The sequence below is a fragment of the Oncorhynchus clarkii genome, chromosome 12, assembly GCF_045791955.1.
Source record: "Oncorhynchus clarkii lewisi isolate Uvic-CL-2024 chromosome 12, UVic_Ocla_1.0, whole genome shotgun sequence".
NCBI lineage: Eukaryota > Metazoa > Chordata > Actinopteri > Salmoniformes > Salmonidae > Oncorhynchus > Oncorhynchus clarkii.
This window is the reverse complement of record NC_092158.1, coordinates 30562662-30580626: the sequence shown is the minus strand read 5'-3', so window position 1 is coordinate 30580626 and position 17965 is coordinate 30562662. Positions and strand designations below refer to the sequence as shown.

General features: G+C 41.8%; 1 protein-coding gene across 1 annotated transcript in view; it reads right to left on the bottom strand.

The window, feature by feature from the left end:
- Positions 1-979: 979 nt before the first annotated feature.
- LOC139421978 (connector enhancer of kinase suppressor of ras 2-like) overlaps positions 980-17965 on the bottom strand; it is a 41009-nt gene continuing 24023 nt past the window's right edge. The window contains exons 13-22 of the mRNA XM_071173121.1: positions 14380-14561; positions 14181-14229; positions 13850-14025; positions 13604-13677; positions 13284-13355; positions 12985-13052; positions 12729-12832; positions 12054-12543; positions 2250-2449; positions 980-2145 (exon numbers count right to left, since the gene is read on the bottom strand). Of these exons, the coding sequence (XP_071029222.1) occupies positions 2098-2145; positions 2250-2449; positions 12054-12543; positions 12729-12832; positions 12985-13052; positions 13284-13355; positions 13604-13677; positions 13850-14025; positions 14181-14229; positions 14380-14561 (1463 nt within the window). The 3' untranslated portion in view covers positions 980-2097. The remainder of the gene's footprint in view (positions 2146-2249; positions 2450-12053; positions 12544-12728; positions 12833-12984; positions 13053-13283; positions 13356-13603; positions 13678-13849; positions 14026-14180; positions 14230-14379; positions 14562-17965) is intronic.

Sequence of the window (17965 nt, the reverse complement as noted above, 5' to 3'; positions counted from 1 at the left end):
TGAGCCCAAGACATTGCGCATCTCACGTCAGAACAGGCCTTGCACAAACGTTTTCCCCCAGCACATTTTCTGGCTGGGGCCCACATTGTCTTCATGGTTCTTTGTCTTACAAATTGGACTTTGGACATGTGTACGTTCCTATCGAAGTAAGCGGCTTATTTTCTGTATATCATGTTATTTATGTTTTATTTAACCTTTATTTAACAAGGCAAGTCAGTTAAGAACAAATTCTTATCTACAATGACAGCCTACCAAAAGGCAAAAGGCCTCCTGCGGGGATGGGGGCTGGGATTAAAAATCAATTTAAATGTAATACAAATATAGGACAAAACACACATCACGATCAAGATATTTGTATGGATCATAATGTGTTTACTCTTTTATTAACATGTTTTCAAGTACTGGTGACAAATAATGTATTCCGATTATTGCATAGATTGTAATGGACACATATGATGCGTGTAAAATACTTGAATGTTGTACTGATTATGATGAGCTAATGCTAAGCTATTTGCCGGCTATGTGTGGCGCCATGTTTGTGAACATTCTGTTTGTCACGTTAGCATCTGTCAGACCAAAGATGTTAAAACAACTCGACTGACTTATGGTGCTTTCAAGACAACTGTGAACTAGGCAAAATCATGGCATCAATGATCTTTGGGTCAGAAAGTTGGAGCTCTAGAAAGAGAACCGAGTTCCCAAGTTGGAATTCCGAATTGGATAACCTTTCCAAACTTTTTTCCTGAGTTCCCAGTTGTCTTGAACGTGGCATCAGATTGTCATGGTTACCAGCTCCGATCCCTCTTTCCAGGGGGTTTATTTGTATTTATCGTATAACCTTCTTGTGTTTGCCCCCCATTTATTGATAAATCCCCCATTTCCTGCATCATATCCCCACAAGATACCTTCCCCCATTTCTACCCCCAATGGATTTGAAAACCCCCCACAAATGAAAGGAACCCCCCCACAAACCCTCATCCCTGTTTAGGTTTTGCACTATGGTTAGCCTAGGCAGTAGGCTTGTATTTGATGTGATGCTCTGTGAGGTAAAAACCTTTATTTGATTTGTGATTTGTCAGAAATGGTTAATGACTTGTCAAGTCATGTGCTCCAGTTCTTGTATACACTGTAACAAGTACATCAACAATTTGTAATATGCTGAAAAGTGGCTAAACTAAGTTAATATTTTTCAGGCAATAAGCGCAGCAATCTTTGATTTTGTTTATTTGCGTTTTATAGTGACTAGCATTCTGGGATTAGAGAGTTTTTGCTTGTCAAACGTAAACCAACATGGCTGCCATCTTAAAGAATTGAGCTGTTGTTAGCATAGCTGACACGCATTTATTTTCTAAACAACATTACGTTAGTCTCATGCTCACCAGAGATGTGGTACATTGTAAACTGTTAGGTCACTAACTTCAGTTTTATTTTTTTGTCAGCGCAACCTGTTATTTAGACTGGTTTATGGAATGAGTTTGGCTGTGGATGTGTTCCGTGTGATGCTTGGATGATGAAGTTCGCATTTATCTTTTATAATAAAATATAAAAATGAGGAATAAAGTTTAAGAACTTTAAACAAAAATATTTATGCTGTTCAGACAACAATGGTGTTTAGACGCGTTTGTTGCATCATACATTCTGTTACTACTGTATTTGAGATCGCACGCTGCAGGGACCACTCAACAATGATCACAAAAATATGTGATTGTACGCGTCAAATGATTAACAATGTCAATGAGAAGAAGACTATTATTGAACCAGAGTTTAAGTAAATATTGTGAACATGCATTGCACGCATTTTATGATGCAAACTTGGATAATTAGTCATCCCATCTATTTAATATGTTATGGTTATTTTGCTCACTGAACAAATTATTTTGCATGAGGAAAGGTCCTTAGAAGCAGATGTGGGCATGCAGAGAGAGTGAGATTGAGTGAGTGCGTGAGAGAGAAAGAGAGGGGTGTAACACTGGTTGTTATGGTTGTCTTCCAGGGATGAGGGGATGTCTGGGGTAGGGCAGTAAGGGCACGTCCCTTGGCAGGATGTATGGGATGACTGTAATGGCGCTGCTGTGTCCATGGTCTGTTCCACATAGGCTATCCTAAAAAACCCAACGATGGGTCAGAGTCCTGAAGAGGGACATTCTGTCAGGAGGAGAGAAGAGTACGATTTAAGAGGGAATACACTGTATACACTACACAGTACACACACACTGTACATACACTATATTCTATAGGTCCTCTCATACCTTGAGAGCACTCTGTAGGATGCGGAGACGGTGCAGCTTTTCACTGAGCAGTGGGTCGTTGACACGGCGGACGAAGGAGCGTTTGTACTCCAGACGGGAGGAGGGCCGGTGATCGCCTATGGAGGACAGGTTGGCCCTCTCCAGGGCCCGGTACAGGTCCCCCAAAGAGTCAGCCTGAGGACGTCCCTCCCGCTCGCAGCCTGAGGACAAGCAGATTCACCATACGTGTTATTAATGTGCTGTTTTATTTTGCACCACATAAACAACAACAACATACATGTGAATCTAGATCTCAGCACAGCATTGCACTTCCTCAAGGGCAGGCAACACACAAAAATGTCCCATGTTATCCTTTACATACAGTGCATTCAAAGTATTCACTTTTTCCACATTTTGATACGTAACAAGCCTTATTGTCAGGTATGCGTAAATGGCTGTAAGGGAGTCAGGTGCAGGAGAGCAGATATTGGGTAGCCAACGGAGCCTTTTATTTAGGCGAACAAAAAGCACATGGCAAAATAAACACTAAATAACAATTTGGGTTAACATCACCCAGCACAACAGACTAACGTGCGCATAACATGAAACAGAATAAACAATACCACACAAAGACATGGGGGAAACAGAGGGTTAAAAACACAACACATAATGAGGAAAATGAGAACCAAGTGTGTGGAAAAACAAGACAATACAAATGGAAAATGAAAAAGGGATCGGCGATGGCTAGAAGACCAGCGACGTCGCCCCTCATCAAAATACACACAATAAACACAATCAAAGTATTCAGAATCTTTACTCAGTACTTTGTTGAAGAACCTTTGGCAAAATCGGGTTCAAGTCCGGGCTCTGGCTGGGCCACTCGTGGACATTCTGAGACTTGTTCCAAAGCCACTGCGTTGTCTTGGCTAAGGCTCATTGTCCTGTTGGAAGGTGAAACTTCGCCCCAGTCTGAAGTCCTGAGCGCTCTGGAGCAGGTTTGCATCAAGGACCTCTCTGTACTTTGCTCTGTTCATCTTTCCCTCGATCTTGACTAGTATCCCATTCCCTGCCGCTGAAAGACTTTCCCACAGCATGATGCTGCCACCACCATGCTTCACCGTAGAGATTGTATTGGCCAGGTGATGAGCGGTGCCTTTTTTCCTCCAGACATGACGCTTGGCATTCAGGCAAAAGAGTTCAATCTTGGTTTCATTTTGGCTAACTCCAAGCGGGCTGTCATGTGCCTTTTACATTTCCTCATCTCTCACCCCTTCTAATACGACTAGCCCCGATGCTCCTCTATATTTTTCCTCTACTCTGCTACAAAGTATCTCCCTGCAGGTAGTCACTGAGTCCGAGGTGCTAAAGGAGCTCCTTAAACTTGACCCCCAAAAAACATCTGGGTCAGATGGTTTAGACTCTTTCTTCTTTACGGTTGCTAGCCCTATAATAGCCAAGCCTATCTCTGACCTTTTTCACCTGTCTCTTCTCTCTGGGGAGGTTCCCATTGCTTGGAAGGCAGCCACGGTTCGTCCTTTGTTTAAAGGGGAGATCAAGCTAATCCTAATTGTTATAGGCCTATTTCTATTTTGCCCTGTTTATCAAAAGTGTTGGAAACACTTGTCATTAATCAACTGACTGGCTTTCATGATGTCTATATTATTCTCTCTGGTATGCAATCTGGTTTCCACTCAGGTTATGGATGTGTCACCGCAATGTTAAAGTCCTCAAAGATGTCACCTTTGCCCTTGATTCTAAGCAATGTTGTGCTGTTATTTTTATCGACTTGGCCAAAGCTTTTGATACGGTAGACCAGGTATTTCCAAACCCCCAGAGGTACGAGCAATGCCATCGGGGGTACGCCAAATAAAAAATTGTTTCACATGAAAAATTATTATTATTATTTATGAAAAAAAAAAAAAACTTCACATTTTCAAACAGTACATTTATATTTTCCAACGAGGCTATACATTTGAAAGACATCCTCTTCTGCAAACCACTGGAAACCAAGGACAACATGAGAGGATATTTTTTAAGTACTGGACAGCTTTGTGACATCAAATGGACTTTGGTGGTCAAGATGTGTTGGTATCTGTACAGATGGCGCAAAAGCCATGTCAGGGAGACATAGTGGAGTGGTAACACACGTGCAAGCAGTTGCTCTCGACGCCACTTGGGTACACTGCAGCATCCATCGAGAGGTTCTTGCTGCCAAGGGAATGCCTGACAGCCTGAAAGATGTTTTGGACACGATAGTGAAAATGGTTAACTTTGTTAACTTCTTATGGCTGCAATCCCGTTAACGGGAGCGATTTGACAACAGCCAGTCAAAGTGTAGGGCGCCAAAACATCAAAAATCTCATAATTAACATTCCTCAAACATACATGTGTCTCATACCATTTTAAAGCTATTCTCGTTGTTAATCCCACCAAGGTGTCCGATTTCAAATATGCTTTTCAGCAAAAGCACTACAAACGATTATGTTAGGTCTCCACCAAACCAAAATAAGCACAGCCATTTTCCAGTGAAATATAGCATTCACAAAAAGCAGAAATAGAGATAAAATGAATCACTAACCTTGAATTATCTTCATCAGATTACACTCATAGGACTTCATGTTACACAATACATGCATGTTTTGTTTGATAAAGTTCATATTTATATAAAAAAATCTGAGTTTACATTGGCTTATTAGATTCACTAGTTCCAAAAACATCAAGTGATTTTGCATAGCCACATCGTTTCAACAGAAATACTCATCATAAATGTAGATGATAATACAAGTTATACACATGGAATTATAGATATACCTCTCCTTAATGCAACCGCTGTGTCAGATTTCAAAAAAGGTTTACGGAAAAAGCAACCCATGCAATAATCTGAGACGGAGCTCAAAACAGAAGCCAAATTAGCCGCCATGTTGGACTCAACCGAAACAAGAAAATACATGATAAATGTTTAAATTCCTTACCTTTGATAAACTTCATCAGAATGCAGTCCTGGGAATCCCAGGTCCACAATAAATGCTTGATTGGTTCAATAATGTCCATTATTTATGTCCAATTAGCTACTTTGGTTAGCAGGTTTGGTAAACAATTCCAACGTCACAAAGCGCGTCCACTATAACGTGACGAAATGTCCAAAAGTTCCGTAACCGTCAGTAGAAACATGTCAAACGATGTACTGAATCAATCTTTAGAATGTTGTTTACATATACTGTATCTTGAATAACGTTCCAACCGGAGAATTAAAATGACTTCAGATGACCAGTGGAACGCAGGTCCTTCCCTTGTGAACGCGCATAGTGAAAGCATGGTCAACTCGTGGCAGTGGTGACTATTTCCTGTCTCATTCGACCCCCCTTCACATTAGAGTCATCAGACAAAGTTCTATTGACTGTTGACATCTCGTGGAAGGCGTAGGAAGTGAAAAGTCATCCATATCTCGCTGTAATTTCAATGAGAGCTTGGTTGAAAATCTGCCACCCCCAGAAAAAATACAAACAGGAAGTGAAACTTCTCAGGTTTTTGCCTGCAATATGAGTTCTGTTATACTCAGAGATATAATTCAAACAGTTTTAGAAACTTCAGAGTGTTTTCTATCAAATACTAATAATAATATGCACATATTAGCAAATGAGACTGAGGAGCTGGCCATTTACAATGGGCACCTTTTCATCCAAGATAGGATATGCATATAATTAGTAGATTTGGAAAGGAAACACTCTAAAGTTTCCAAAACTGTTAAAATAATGTCTGTGAGTATAACATAACTGATATGGCAGGTGAAAACCCGAGGAAAATCCAACCAGGAAGTACTATTATTTTGAAAGGTTGTTTTTCCATTGAAAGCCTATCCACCATACAAAGATTTACGACCCAGTTCATGGGCTCTGTGGCTTCCTCTACATGTGGCCAGTCTTTAGGCATTGTTTCAGGCTTTTACTCAGAAAAATAAGGGAGATACAGCACTTTCAATCATTGGCCAGTGGAAATTTCCATTCATCAGCCTGATCGGGAACGCGTCTTTCTTGTTTCTCCTTTCCTATTGACGAAGCTTTTGTCCGGTTTAAATATTATAGATTATTTATGAATAAAACAATCGGATGATTTATTTGAAACATAATTTGGCATGTTTCTACTAACTTTATTGTACTTTAAAAAAAAATTGTCTGGACTTAGTGCACGCGCCTTAAGCATTCGGAATACTGGACAAAACGTGCGAACAAAAAGGAGGTATTTGGTCATAAAGGGGGACATTATCGAACAAAACAAACATTTATTGTCTAACATGGAGACCTGGGAGTGCCATCAGATGAAGATCATCAGAGGTAAGTGATTTAATTTTAATGCTATTTCTGACTTTTGTGACACTCTCCTTGGCTGGAAAATGGCTGAATGGGTTTGTGGCTAGGTGCAGGCCTAACATAATTGCAAAGTGTGCTTTCTCTGTAAAGCTTTTTTGAAATCTGACACAGCGGTTGCATTAAGGAGAAGTTTATCTTTAAATGTATGTTAAATACTTGTATCATTTATCAATGTTTATGATGAGTATTTCTGTTTTTTGATGTGGCTCTCTGCACTTTCACCGGATGTTTGTTTGAGACAATGCATTTCTGACCATAACGCCAATGTAAACTGATATTTTTGGTTATAAATATGAACTCTATCGAACAAAACATACATGTATTGTGTAACATGAAGTCCTATGAGTGCATTCTGATGAAGATCATCAAAGGTTAGTGATTCATTTGATCTCTATTTCTGCTTTTTGTGACTCCTCTCTTTGGCTGTAAAAATGTCTGTATAGTTTTCTGTGACTAGGTGCTGACCTAACAGAATCGCATGGTGTGCTTTCACAGTAAAGCCTTTTTGAAATCGGACAATGTGGTTGGATTTACAAGAAGTTTATCTTTAAAATGGTGGATAATACTTGTATGTTTGAGGAATTTTAATTATGGGATTTCTGTTGTTTTTGAATTTGGTGCGTCCCACTTGTACCAGAGAGGTTAAGGTTTTCTTTACTGACCCTAATATTCACTTGTCTGACCGCTTGCATGATGACGAGTTTCTCACACGGCTGGCCCATCTGGGTGAAGTTTTTTCTCGCCTGAATGATCTGAATCTAGGATTACAGGGACTCTCCGAAACTATATTCAATGTGCGGGACAAAATTGAGGCTATGATTAAGAAGTTGGAGCTCTTTTCTGTCTGCATTAACAAGGACAACACACAGATCATTCCATCATTGTATGATTTTTTGTGTGTAAATTAACTTAAGCTTACGGACAATGTCAAATGTGATATAGCGAAGCACCTGAGTGAGCTGGTTGCGCAATTACGCAGGTACTTTCCCGAAACAGACAACACAAACAACTGGATTCATTATTCCTTTCATGCCCTGTCTCCAGTCCATTTACAGATATCTGAACAAGACAGCCTCATCAAAATTGCAACATGCAGTTCTGTGAAATTGGAATTTAATCAGAAGCCACTGCCAGATTTCTGGATAGGGCTGCGCTCAGAGTTTCTAGCCTTGGCAAATCGCGCTGTTAAGACACTGATGCCCTTTTCAACCACGTACCCTCACTAGATACAGTTACAGACTGTGTGTGGAAAATGATTTAAGACTGAGACTCTCTCCAATACAACCCAACATTGCAGAGTTATGTGCATCCTTTCAAGCACACCCTTCTCATTAACCGGTGGTTAATGATGAACAAATAAGGTTTTATATATAAGATGGCTAAATAAAGAGCAAAATTATTTATTATTATTATATTATTATTTGTGCCCTGGTCCTATAAGAGCTCTTTGTCACTTCCCGCGAGCCAGGTTGTGACAAAAACTCACACTCATTCTTATCTTTAATAAATGTATCGTATAGTGTGTATGTGTGTGGCAGGCTTACAATGATGGCAAAAAACTACATTTGAGAGTGAACTGACACTGGTGCTAGAGGGGGTACGCAGCTGGAGTTTGAAGAGGTACAGGACTATAAAAAGTTTGGGAACCACTGCGGTAGACCATTCCATTCTTGTATGCCGGCTAAGGTGTATTGGTGTCTCTGAGGGGTATTTGGCCTGGTTTGCTAACTACCTCTCTCAAAGAGTGCAGTGTATAAAGTCAGAACATCTGCTGTCTCAGACACTGCCTGTCACCAAGGGTGTACCCCAAGGCTTGATCCTAGGCCCCACGCTCTTCTCAATTTACATCTACAACATAGCTCAGGCAGTAGGAAGCTCTCTCCTTCATTTATATGCAGATGATACAGTCTTATACTCAGCTCTGCCCCTCAAAGGATGTTGTGTTAAACGCTCTACAACAAAGCTTTCTTAGTCCCCAACAAGCTTTCTCTGCCCTTAACCTTGTTCTGAACACCTCCAAAACAAAGGAAGAAAAAGAAGAATGCCCCTCTCCCCACAGGTGTGATTACTACCTCTGAGGGTTTAGAGCTTGAGGTAGTCACCTCATACAAGTACTTGGGAGTATGGCTAGATGGTACACTATCCTTCTTTCAGCACATATCAAAGCTGCAGGCTAAAGTTACATCTAGACTTGGTTTCCTCTATCGTAATCGCACCTCTTTCACCCCTGCTGCCAAACTAACCCTGACTGAGATGACCATCCTACCCATACTAGATTACGGAGACGTAATTTATAGATCGGCAGGTAAGGGTGCTCTCGAGCGGCTGGACGTTCTTTACCATTCAGCCATCAGATTTGCCACCAATGCTCCTTATAGGACACATCACTCTTCTGTAAACTGGTCATCTCTGTATACACGTCGCAAGACCCACTGGTTGATGCTTATTTATAAAACCCTCTTAGGCCTCACTCCCTGCTATCTGAGATGTCTACTGCAGCCCTCATCCTCCACATACAACGCCCGTTCTGCCAGTCACATTCTGTTAAAGGTCCCCAAAGCATACACATCCCTGGCTCGCTCTTCCTTTCAGTTCGCTGCAGCTAGCGACTGGAACGAGCTGCAACAAACACTCAAACTGGACAGTTTTATCTCAATCTCTTCATTGAACGAATTGCAAAACTCGCTGAAGTTGGAGACTTTTATCTCCCTCACCAACTTCAAACATCTGCTATCTGAGCAGCTAACCGATCGCTGCAGCTGTACATAGTCTATCGGTAAATAGCCCACCCAATTTTACCTACCTCATCCCCATACTGTTTATATTTATTTACTTTTCTGCTCTTTTGCACACCAATATCTCTACCTGTACATGACCATCTGATCATTTATCACTCCAGTGTTAATCTGCATAATTGTAATTATTCGCCTACCTCCTCATGCCTTTTGCACACAATGTATATAGACTCTCTTTTTTTTCTACTGTGTTATTTACTTAATTGTTTACTCCATGTGTAACTCTGTGTTGTCTGTTCACACTGCTATGCTTTATCTTGGCCAGGTCGCAGTTGCAAATGAGAACTTGTTCTCAACTAGCCTACCAGGTTAAATAAAGGTGAAATAAAATAAAAAATTTAATAAAAAATTCAAAGACTCAATCATGGACACTCTTACTGACAGTTGTGCTGCTTTGCATGATGTGTTGTTGTCTCTACCTTCTTGCCCTTTGTGCTGTTGTCTGTCCCCAATAATGTTTGTACCATGTTTTGTGCTGTTGTCATGTTGTGTTGCTACAATGCTGTGCTGTCATGTGTTGCTGCCATGCTATGTTTTTCCTCTTATGTCTCTGTTTATGTGTTGTGTTGTCTCCCTTGTCATGATGTGTGTTTTGTCATTTATTTTTTTAAATTTATTTTTATTTTTAATCCCATCCCCGGTCCCCACAGGAGGCATTTTGCATTTTGGTAGGCCGTCATTGTAAATAAGAATTTGTTCATAACTGACTTGCCTAGTTAAATAAAGGCCCGATTGGTGGAGTGCTGCAGAGAAGGTTCTCCCATCTCCACAGAGGAACTCTGGAGCCACCATCTCTGCAGAGACCTGAAAATAGCTGTGCAGTGACGCTCCCCATCCAACCTGACAGAGCTTGAGAGGATCTGCAGAGAAGAACGGGAGAAACTCCCAAAAGACAGGTGTACCAAGCTTGTAGCGCCATACCCAAGAAGACTCGAGGCTGTAATCGCTGCCAAAGGTGCTTCAACAAAGTACTGAGTAAAGGGTCTGAATGTAGTATTTCAGTTTTTGCTTCGTCATTATGGGGTATTGTGTGTAGATTGATGAGAAAAAAACGATTAAATTAATTTTAGAATAAGGCTGTAACGTAACAATGTGGAAAAAGTGAAGGTTTCTGAATACTTTCCCGAATGCACTGTATACTGCCCTCTTATGGTGTTATTGTCACATAGCTCTTATTTTATGTTAAGTTATCTGGCAAGCTTTGTGGACTCAAACAGACCCAAAGGTTTTGTGTCTGGTGGTTGTCATACTATGTTGTCCATTTGTGAGAAGTGCTGTGTGTTTCGGGGATCAGTTGTAAATCTGTGCCTCTTGAAGTGTATCATGCAGTGTTTTATGCATGTTTTGTGTTAGATATAGTCTACAGAGAGAGCAGTAAAGAAATTAGGACAGAAAATAAGTCCCCTTAGGCATGTTTCTTTGTCCTCTTCAAAATTCTACATTAACATGGGCTGAAAGGATTCTTCCTCACCCCCCCCCCCCCCCCCCCCCCAAGAAAAACACAAACACGGATGCGTTTGTGTGTGTGTATGTGTGTCTATTTGTTATCTTAGGGCAGGCTTGAACATTTAAGGACATTTGTCTGCTTGCTTCTACACATGACAGCGTCCGATTGAATATTTACGATATGGATTTATGGAGATGTTATATGTATCTTTTAAACTGAATTAATTTCTGTGTTTGTGTTTGTTATGTACTGTATATGGATGTATGAACTTGTCAGGATATGGCTGTAAGCTACCTCTCTCTGTCTCTCTATAGGGCATGTACATCAAATCCACATATGACGGCCTGCATGTCATCACTGGAACTACAGAGGGAGTGAGTAAATCTTCAAGATGCTCAGTCAGGGCTATGAATCCATTTGGCATGTAGATCATTCTCCTATGATACAGACGGAGAAGTGTCACTCATGGCTGTGTCACAGTGAATCCCATTAATGACAGTGAACAGCATCAGGCCAATCTGTTTTTATAGCTGTGTGATGTGTCTTCCTCTCCATAAGTCTCTGGCTGACCGCTGTAAGAAAATCCACGCAGGCGATGAAGTCATCCAGGTCAATCATCAGACAGTGGTGCGTCTCTCTCTCTCTTCTTACCTTATATTATCTCTCTGCCCATCCCCTTTATCTTATTCTCATACGTCTACATACTGGTATATGACTACCCTATGATTACTACTATGCTTGTGTGAAAGGTCGCCCTATGTGTTTTTTATTGTGCGTGTGTGTGTGCCTGTAAGACATCGAGGAGGGGGTTGGGCTGCCAGGATGAATTAGTGTCAATTAGGACACTAAGATGTCACTTCACTTTAGAATAGTGTCCTGGAGGTCTGTAGGGATGGGGGATGGGGCTGGTCTAAATTTCAGACAATCAGCAAAGTCTGTATCACAGACTGTCTGAACAATACCTTTAATTAGCAACGTCACTCACTACTGGTTACCAGGTTATAACCCTACAAGTAATAATTTCCATTTAAGTATATTAAACTATTTATACCCATCAAGTTATATCCTAGAATCTGGCAGAGAGAGTGAGAGTGAGGTTGTTGTCAAATCTCTTTCTTCTCTGCCTCACAGTGTCATGTCTCTCCATTTCATGGCGTCATCGTGGCTGTCACATCTCTTTGTCCTGTGTCTCAGTCATGTCTCAGTAATGTCTCACCTGTGTCTCTGGCCAGCTGGTAGCGGTGGTGGTCCGTGTGGTCAGAGGCGCTGGCCGAGGCTGAGAGGATGGCATGGAGCCCACTGTCTCGGGGAAGGGTGAAGCTACGGGGTTTCCCCCCAGCCTCTACAGGGACACTGGGGCTGAGTTGCAGGGGCAGTGGGCCATAGTGCTCCTGCATCAGGCTGCGCTGAGCAGGGAGGGTTGACTGGCGGCGGTACTCCACAGAAAGGCCACCTCCTCTAGGGGAACGCAGCAGGGCCTCCTCCAGGGGCAGGGTCTGCAGGTAGTGGAGCCCAGTGCTGCCCAGGGGAGTCTCAATCAAGTCCTGCCACGAACGCCGTTGGCTGGAAGACTTCTGACCAGGGGAGCCGCTCCCGCTGCCCTCCTGTGGCTCGGGGTGGAACTCCTCATGAGAGGAGTGTGACTGGAAGGTTTCAGAGGAGAGGCGGCCGTGTTTGGGCTCCAGGTATGGACTCATCTGGGACACCTAAAGACAACCAGACAGAGAGGTGTAATGGCATTGTAACGGTTAATAATATAAATACCAGAATGATAAAGAAGGAAGAGACACAGCTAGAGAGGTATATAATGGCATTGTAAAAATAATGTCAATAACATATTAAAACTACGCACAGAGTTGTTGTCTAACTTTTTGAAGAGAGATTAACTTGCCGAGGGGGGCCTGGGGTAGCTGTTGTAGGGGGGTGGAGGGCTGTCCTGTTTGGGTATGGTTGACGGCATCTCCGTGTCCTCATGATCACTTTCACTCCAGTAGTCTGGTGACAATGGCAAGGAAGAAGCAGAAAAGAGGACACGTCACCATCAGAAAGAGACAATGTGGGGGGGGATTTTCTAAAGTAGGGCAAACAAAGCATTTATTGTCCTTTATTATTGCCAGCTTTATTAATGTGTATTCATGTATTCTCACCCTGGTCCTGTCGGATCCTCTCCTGCTCCGAGTAACCTGCCACTGCCATGGTCAAACGACTCAGCCACCTGTGAGGGAACAACACTAATGAAATGTGACAGCTACACACCATTCCAGATCTCACACACCACATACCATTCTGTTATTCCCTGTTGTTTTTGCATCTCACATCAGCTCACCTGGTCATCTGCCTAGCCCTATTTTCCTAGACGTCTCACCTCCTTGTCTCTTCCTGTCTCCCCCTCTCATATCTCAGCTCTGTGTCAGCTACAGTAATCATCACTGACAGTGACTCTCACCTATTCATGTCATCCACATTGTCTGCTGCAAAGTAGAAACTCTTGATCTTTGGATGGCAGGCCTTGAAAGCACTGGAACACAGAAACATGATGTTAAGGACAGATTCCACCATACTGTAAATATCCTGGGGCACATACACAGACTGCAGATTCTGTACTGTACATAGAGACACAAGATGCCCATAAACATATCTTGCATTTAAAGACACACATGTTCTCGACATATTCAAACAGACACATGTCGAGGTTCACAGAGACAAACAGACCCCAAGACTCAAATATTAATGAATCGGTATACAAACACAAATACATGTACTCACTACTTCCTACGGCACTCAGATGCACGATCAATCTTGAATTCAGGGAGACTTACAAAGCCCTCTGCCTTTTCATCCTGAGGGAGGAAAAAACACAATATCATATATTGTTCTGACATCCAATCATTTTCTGACACATACAAAAAATAAAAAGGGATGGTTCACATTTTAGATCAGATAATCAGGACAGGAAGCCACATTACTACAAATCAGCAAGTCTGTCAGTGTCAGTGTCACTCACACACTCACCTCCCCATTCATGTACCAGTACAGGCAGGTATCTTTCAGGATGAACCAGTACTTTTTCCACTTCTGGGAGAAATAACTTTTAGCATCCTTCTTCTTCCACAGCCAGCCCTCACAGTCCCCACGCCCCAGGTCCTTACAGGAGATACGCCTCTTACTGATGGAGGACAGAGAGCCACCTACTGAAGTGAGGAGAGAGGAGGAGATGGGTAGCAATGAAGGGACTGTATTGGGTGATCTGCGTCAGCATACATTTATGTATCTACAGGAGGTGTATGTACTGCATATTTGAGACTGTACATAGGGTATGAACTGTAGGTTTTGAATAACTCACCTTTACTTTTCTTCCTAGACCTTGATAGCAGCGAGGAACGTTCAAACATCTACAAAATAACACACATGAAATTGAGAGATAGCAATACACATTGATCCGTCTCCACTGTTATCAGTCCTCAAAATAACTTACCATAATTACAACAAACAAACTGTATAAGCCAGTGTTGTCTCAGGGGTCTGGGACCAATGGGACTTACATGGTAGAGGGAGGCAGAGTCAGAGCTGGATGTGGACATGGAGACCTCCATCTGGAGGGCTGGGTGGAGGGCGTAGTGGGCAGGGCTGCTTTTGTCACTCTTCTTCCTGCTGCGTCCTGTCAGGTACTCCTCTGGCATGGCCTTGTCCTCACTCTGACTCACATAGCGCAGCAAGGAGTTTTCTATGGGAGTAGGAAAGGCCAGCAATTCTATCACTTTGTCTAATGCCATTTGATTCTATAGACCTACAATGTGTACATTATTTCTACCTACTGAATATTAATTGCGCTGTAACTTAGTTAAAACCTTTACTGGATCAGTGTCCCGAAATCGGGACAGTGGCTACTCAATATTTGACTTGAATGGCATTGTCAACAAAAGCCAACTTTCCGGGGCATAGACATGTCTTATATGGTCAGAAAGCTTAAATGTTGTTAATCTAACCACAGTGTACAATTTACAGTAGCTATTACAGCTAAAAAATACCATGCTATTGTTTGAGGATAGTGCACAACAACATAACACTTTTACAAGGCAACTGGTTTGATACATTCACCTCTGATGGTATATAATGTACTTACATTCAGTAATCTTGCTCTGATTTGTTATCCTGAGGGTACCAGAGACTAAATGTAGCATAGTTTTGTTTGATAAAATCAATTTTTATATCCTAACACGATCCATGTTTTATACAGCGTTTTGCATGAATTCCAACTTTTTCAACTTGCAACAAAAAAATCTATGAAATCTAACCGGCTAAACCTTGTTTCACCCGGTCAAGTTTGGTTTCTGTGCAATCCTCAGACACTCTAGAAGGCAACCCAAAAAGTGTTAATCATTTTACATTACATATTGGCTACACAACATGTCAATTAGCCCATGAAGGATAGCCATCATTATGCTTTACATGAGTATGTGATGGCTCTTTGTAGGACTAATGGCCATTGTCCTATGGCTGCGCGCAACACAATTCATTCCCCATTGAAAATCCACAAAGTTTTCTGAAAAATGAAAAAGTACAACATGGCTGCTAAGAGTATAAATGCTAAATCAAACTTCAAGTATACACATTTGGATGATATATACAATGCATACAATATATTAGTATAGTCTGTGTATGTTATGTTGGCTATGACATGCTGTGGCTGTGGATTTTGACCGTCTTATAGGCTATTGGTCCTCGTATTTCATTATAGTGATTGTGTTCCCCATACTCTATGTAATATCCATATAGAGACACTACCGCTCAACATTTTTAGAACACTTACTCATTCAAGGGTTTTTCTTTATTTTTATTATTTTCTACATTGTAGAATAGCAGTGAAGACATCACAACTGTGAAATAACACATAACACATCCCAAACCATCTCAATTTGGTTGAGGTCAGGGGGATTGTGGATGCCAGGTCATCTGATGCAGCACTCCATCACTCTCCTTCTTGGTAAAATAGACCTTACACAGCTTGGAGGTGTGTTGGGTCATTGTCCTGTTGAAAAACAAATGATAGTCCCAACAAAGCCCAAACCAGATGGGATGGCGTATCGATGCAGAATGCTGTGGTAGCCATGCTGGTTAAGTGTGCCTTGAATACGAAATAAATCACAGACAGTGTCACCAGCAAAGCTCCACCACACCATAACACCTCCTCTTCCATGCTTTATGGTGGGAAATACACGTTGGGATAATCCGTTCACCCACAACGCGTCTCACAAAGACACGGCAGTTGGAACCAAAAATCTCACATTTGGATTCCAGACCAAATGACAAATATCCACCGGTCTAATGTCCATTGCTCGTGTTTCTTAGCCCAAGCAAGTCTCTTCTTATTGGTGTCCTTTAGTAGTGGTTTCTTTGCAGCAATTCGACCATGAAGGCCTGATTCACACAGTCTCCTCTGAACAGTTGATGTTGAGATGTGTCTGTTACCTGAACTCTGTGAAGCATTTATTTGGGCTGGTAACTCTAATGAACTTATCCTCTGCAGCAGAGGTAACTCTGGGTCTTCCATTCCTGTGGCGGTCCTCATGAGAGCAGTTTCATTATAGCGCTGGATGGTTTTTGCGACTGCACTTGAAGAAACGTTGAAAGTTCTTGAAATGTTCCATATTGACTAACCTTCATGTCGCAATCTTCCTATACCCCCCCCCCCCCCCCCCCCCCTTGAGTTCTAACTGATTTAAAAAAATCCTCAATAGTGTTAGAGACTCCTCCATCCCCCACTCATTCAAACATAGGACCTGAATCCTCCAGTCTGACCCCCTGCTGTGTCTCGCTACACACCCTAACCCCGCCCGGCAATCTAGAGGTGTGAAGGTTAGTACCTTTTATGTATGGAAGCTAATGATCCATCATGTATGACATTCCTGGGAGTGTGTAAACTTTATTACCATAGCATTTTTGTATGTTCCCAATTTGGCCACTTGGGTACATTTGGGCAAACTCGGGACACCTTGGAGACTTGATACAAAATATTATGTAGATCTCTCATTCTTCAATGTATCAGTCTGAAACTTTGCACACACACTGCTGCCCTCTTGTGGGAAACATCTAACATCTAAATTACACCTATGTCAATGTATGGCCTTTCTTTTGCATTTCAAAGATGATGCAACAAAAATAAAAATAGAGAATGCATGTTTTTTTTGTTTGTTTTGTCTTTTACCAGATCTAATGTGTTATATTCTCCTACATTAATTTCACATCTCCACAAACTTCAAAGTGTTTCCTGTCAAATAGTATCGATAATTTGCATATCCATGCTAAAGGTCCTGAGTATGTCATTTTGGGCAGAAATTGAGCTGAAGGGTCCGATCCTTAAGAGGTTTAATGCAAACTTAAACAACAGCGGAAAAACAAGCCAAGCCAAAATCCAATTCTCGAGATTGTGTAATGATTGCTTGGATGAAAGTGGACAGTTGTGTGACTTGTGAGCATTAGGGCCTTAAGACTGGAGCAAGGCCCATTGACGAATGTCCTCCATCTGACTTATGGGCAAGTTTTGTGAGTCATGTCATTGGGAAGTGTAATTGATGTTTTGTGTAGTCCTGTGGTGTGTCCAGGCATTCGACTTTAGGGCTCTAAGGCTTTACTCTGCCTTGTCATTCAGACAAATATCTAGACTTCACTCAAACTCCATTACTGCACTGAAACAACATAGCCATTCCTAAAGGACTGTCATTATTTTGATATCTGCAGGGCATTTCCCTAAAAAATAGAAATAAATGTTGCATTCAGGAAGAAATTCAATATGTCAAAGATACTGCCTCTTGCCAAAAAGGCAGATAAATATAGCACCCTCACTGATGCTGAAAAGCCCACAGGAACAATAGACTGACTGCCACCACCCCCTTCAGGAAGCACAAACATAACACCACAATGTCTGCCTCTCAGACTGAAACAAGGCCATTCGCTCTCTTCCTACTCTGTTTGCCACTGGGCTTGGCAGCAACCAATGAAAGGCACGAATCTTGGGAAGATCCTGGCTACAGTTGCCAAGGCAACGACATACAGTACCTTCAAGACCCAAAAGCAGAGAAAGAGACCGAGAGAAAGAGGTGAGAGAGGAAGAGAGAGAGAGCAGGAAGG